Source organism: Atta cephalotes (genome assembly GCF_000143395.1).
Source record: "Atta cephalotes unplaced genomic scaffold scaffold00003, whole genome shotgun sequence".
Classification (NCBI taxonomy): domain Eukaryota; kingdom Metazoa; phylum Arthropoda; class Insecta; order Hymenoptera; family Formicidae; genus Atta; species Atta cephalotes.
This window is the reverse complement of record NW_012130067.1, coordinates 10,210,659-10,214,500: the sequence shown is the minus strand read 5'-3', so window position 1 is coordinate 10,214,500 and position 3,842 is coordinate 10,210,659. Positions and strand designations below refer to the sequence as shown.

At 33.6% G+C, this 3,842-nt stretch overlaps 1 protein-coding gene across 1 annotated transcript in view; it reads left to right on the top strand.

Moving 5' to 3' along the window:
* The window catches only part of LOC105625829 (ectopic P granules protein 5 homolog), a 25,366-nt gene that overhangs the window by 12,405 nt on the left and 9,119 nt on the right, over positions 1-3,842 (top strand). Inside the window, exons 9-18 of the mRNA XM_012207141.1 lie at positions 2-60; positions 313-442; positions 644-1,188; positions 1,389-1,566; positions 1,717-1,740; positions 2,005-2,232; positions 2,307-2,470; positions 2,750-2,935; positions 3,005-3,128; positions 3,224-3,745. Of these exons, the coding sequence (XP_012062531.1) occupies positions 2-60; positions 313-442; positions 644-1,188; positions 1,389-1,566; positions 1,717-1,740; positions 2,005-2,232; positions 2,307-2,470; positions 2,750-2,935; positions 3,005-3,128; positions 3,224-3,745 (2,160 nt within the window). The remainder of the gene's footprint in view (position 1; positions 61-312; positions 443-643; positions 1,189-1,388; positions 1,567-1,716; positions 1,741-2,004; positions 2,233-2,306; positions 2,471-2,749; positions 2,936-3,004; positions 3,129-3,223; positions 3,746-3,842) is intronic.

Here is a 3,842-nt window from a genome sequence, read left to right as displayed (position 1 = left end):
TTCATCCGAAAGCCATCTTGCTCGATTGATTCTTTCACATTTGAATTGGGGCCTTGACAGGTGAATTATTTCAATATTTTTAAGTTTTCCGGAAATGTAAATTTCGAAAAAAATTGCATTAGTATACAAATGCAATTTTAAATCTTTTAATTAAATCTTTTATCTTCTTTTTTTCTTCAGTACTTGTTCTAATAAAATGTTTTTATAATTAATTTTAAATGTATTTTTTTTATTTTCCAAAAAATTATTGAAAATTGCAAAGTTACTGATCCAAAATTGTTGTTTAATATATGATTAATCTTTTCCTTACAGAAATGACAATCTTTATCTTCCGATTGACTTGCATCGACAAGTGGCACTATTGATTGTCGAACTTACAATGAAATACGTACCTGATACTCCAATACAAACAGCTTCACTATTAACTGAAAGCATGAAACAAGTTAGTCAATCAAGTTATCAATTAAAAAAAATATATTTTTTTTTATTACTAGTTCCTTTAATTATTTGAAATATAAGTTTTTTTACACATACACACGCGTGCGCGCATATTCATATTAGAATTCCCATTTCATTAACGAAACACGTTTATTAATACTTATGAGTAAGAAATAAAATTTGTTTTTTATTTTGTCTCTTCAAGGTTTCTTCAATAGTGAGAGCTCAAAACAGTGAGCAAGCATTCAGTCTGTGGGCATGGGAGATGATGAATAAACTAAAGTTGCACCAGTTGGATCGGTCGGAATCTGTGTGTCAATATACCATTTCGAATCCCACCGAGAGTCTCTCTTGCGTGCCTAACATGGAGTCAGACTCTTTCTTGGAGATTCTGATGAAAGGAATACGCGAGAGGCAACCGATTGCCAGTTACGTCTCCGTGATGATGACTCTATGGGGTCATTCGGTGCCACTGATCTGTGTCGAGGGTTTCAGCCAATTGCAGATCTTACAGTGCTACTACAAATATGAACAAGTGCTGATTTGTCTACATCATGTAATACCGTTGTTTCTTGATTGTCCGGATTCTTTGCTGAAGAACGACAAATTTGTTAGCCTAATCGTGCCGCTCATCAATGCTGATCGGACGTACATGAAGATAGCGAAAAATCTGATCGCTCCGGAATTTCCCGGTCCGGTTCTCAGGCAGTTCGCAAACATGATCGAATCTCATTTGCATCATTATAAACGGTAGACATGAGTGAAACGTATTTTGAAATAATAAGCGAAAATATAAAATTAAGAAAGATCAAATCTTTTATAGATACTGTAATTATGATATTATATAATTATGTATATTAAAAGAATTGATACACAGTATAAATATACGGACAAAAATAGATCAATAATTGTATAGATATTTAAAATAATTATTTTTACATTCATTGCAGATATTGCTTAAACAGCCCAGAACGATTTGTACATCTATGGCTCAATGTGTTGACACTCGTCCAAGATTGGAATAAAGATCATAATGTTATGTACTTGATGGACAACGTGATCCGTGCTGCGTTTTTTCACTTAGAATCTAGGGCGATGATAGAGAATATATTCCAGAATCTCTTTTGTGTAAGTTTTAGCAATCTAGTTATATTCTATCATATCATACATACATAGTATTCTAGAAATAAACAATCATTTTGTATAAAAAAATTAAACAATTGTAATAATTTAATCAAAATTGTTTCATACTTTTAACGAAATATTTTATTTTGTTAGCCTGCTATAGACGGAAGTAATGAGGTATGAGATATGTAAGAAGTGATTTATTTGTTTTATTTTCCTAAGTTAATTAAATTAATCAATTATTCAATTACATGTATTTATACTGATAGTTAAAAAAATATATGTAAAATTTAAATATTGTACAATTTCTTATATTATGGAAAAAAAGTTCTCTTTTATTTGATATCTTTTATATATGTATAGTTTAATATATTTATAAATTTTGATTGTCATTAACATATTTATATTACATAACAATTACATTGAACATACAATCTATAGAATATATCATCCAATCGAGCGCCAGGATCGTTTGGATCATTTCTAAGCTGGGCAACAGGATCTTCTAATTCAGCGAGTCTTCTTGGTGGAACTGTTCAGACAATATGGCTTGCTTATCAGATTCTTTCGATAGAGCAGTATGATAAGGAGCTTAAGACTGGACTATGGCGCGAGATCCTACAAGAATTATCTATGCAATCCAAGTTATCTTTAGACGCTGCACTCAAGGTTTAAAATAGTGTACTAACTATTGAATGTACTCAAAGTATATAAAATTATAATAATTATTAAAATTGTTTCAGCGAGCTTGTGTAACAGTAAAGATAACTCCGTTTAGCGTGAACAATCTGGCTATTTATCGCTGGTCCCAGCAAGCCCTTGATACACCTATGGACCATCCAATTCTACCTCTTTTGTGGCAAAATTTCTTTAGTTTGTTCCTTGCGCGAGCTCCTATCATTCCTGGGTGATTATTAATATTATTTTAACAGAGTAATAATTCTACAGAGTGAGGAAAAAGTATGGAATATCGAAAACGAGATATTCAAGAAAAAAATGTTTTATACAAAAGAATTTTAACAAATGCATCAAACCGTGATACCTTTGATCTTAAACGCAAAAAGAACTTTAAAAGTTAATTTTAAAATTTTTTATGGAAACCTCTGTTTTTTTCCATACTTTTTCTTCATCCTGTATATGTACATAAAGCATATAGAATTAAATTTTTTATTTTAAATTGTTCTAGATCCATGGACAAAGGTGGAGTTGGAGAAAAATTTTTTGAGGGGATGATAAATCTAAGCTATTTGAAAAAATTGAAGAAACGACTGCATGAAACAACAGAATATTTCCAAGTGAAAGGAGAAAAGGACACAGACAATGGAAAACCTATTACAGATGATCGGCGTGTATTTTATTTCAGTATTGCAAAGTAAGTAAACATAGAAAAGAAAAAATGAAATATTTTGCTTGAAGATATATCTTATAGAAAAATACTTAGGTTTTACAAAACATTGAGTCTTTGGTTGGAAGAACCTCGACTTCAGGAACCAGGCCTTTATCTCCCAGCCCTGCCACCGCAGTACATGTCGCAGAGATTAATTCTACTAATACAAGGAGATCGAGTAAGTCAATCATGTCAGATTTTCACATCCAACTTTATGTAATAGTACTATTAATAATAATACTACTAATAATAATACTAATTGTTAACTTTCAGACTCTCTGGCTAGAATATGTTGATTATTGGGCGGTACAGCAGAGTCAGCTCAAGGCTGTCTGCGAGTGGGAGCGCGCGACATTCCGTGATCCCGAGAATCAGTACCAGAAGTTCTCTCAATCTTCGTCAAATGCCGTAGAATCGATTGATCCTCTTTACAGAATCTTCCGCAGACTGAGTTCTTACGAACAGCCAGTTTTGCCGCCTCCCTTGAGTCGAAATCAGCCAGTGCTGGGCTATGTGGCCAGGGAATGCCTTTATAACTCCACTACCGTTATCGATCTAGTCAAACCACATCTTAGAGTCATTCTTGATTATGCACAGACCTACAATCTCATGGTATCTGAGCATACCGCGGCGGACTGCAATTTCCTCGAATTAGTCCCAACTCTTTATCGAATTTATGAGAATCATGTTACCTTGCACGCTCTTTGTGATATTTCGCCATCCAATCAGAGACGCGCTAGATCAGGCACACCTCCCACAGTGCATTGTGCAGGCCCCGGGATCATTGAGATCACAGTAAAGAATATTAAATATTAACTCTTTCTCTCTTTCTCTCTCTCTCCCCTCCTTTCTCCTCCCTCCCTCCTCTCTCTCTCTCTCTCTCTCTTCTCTT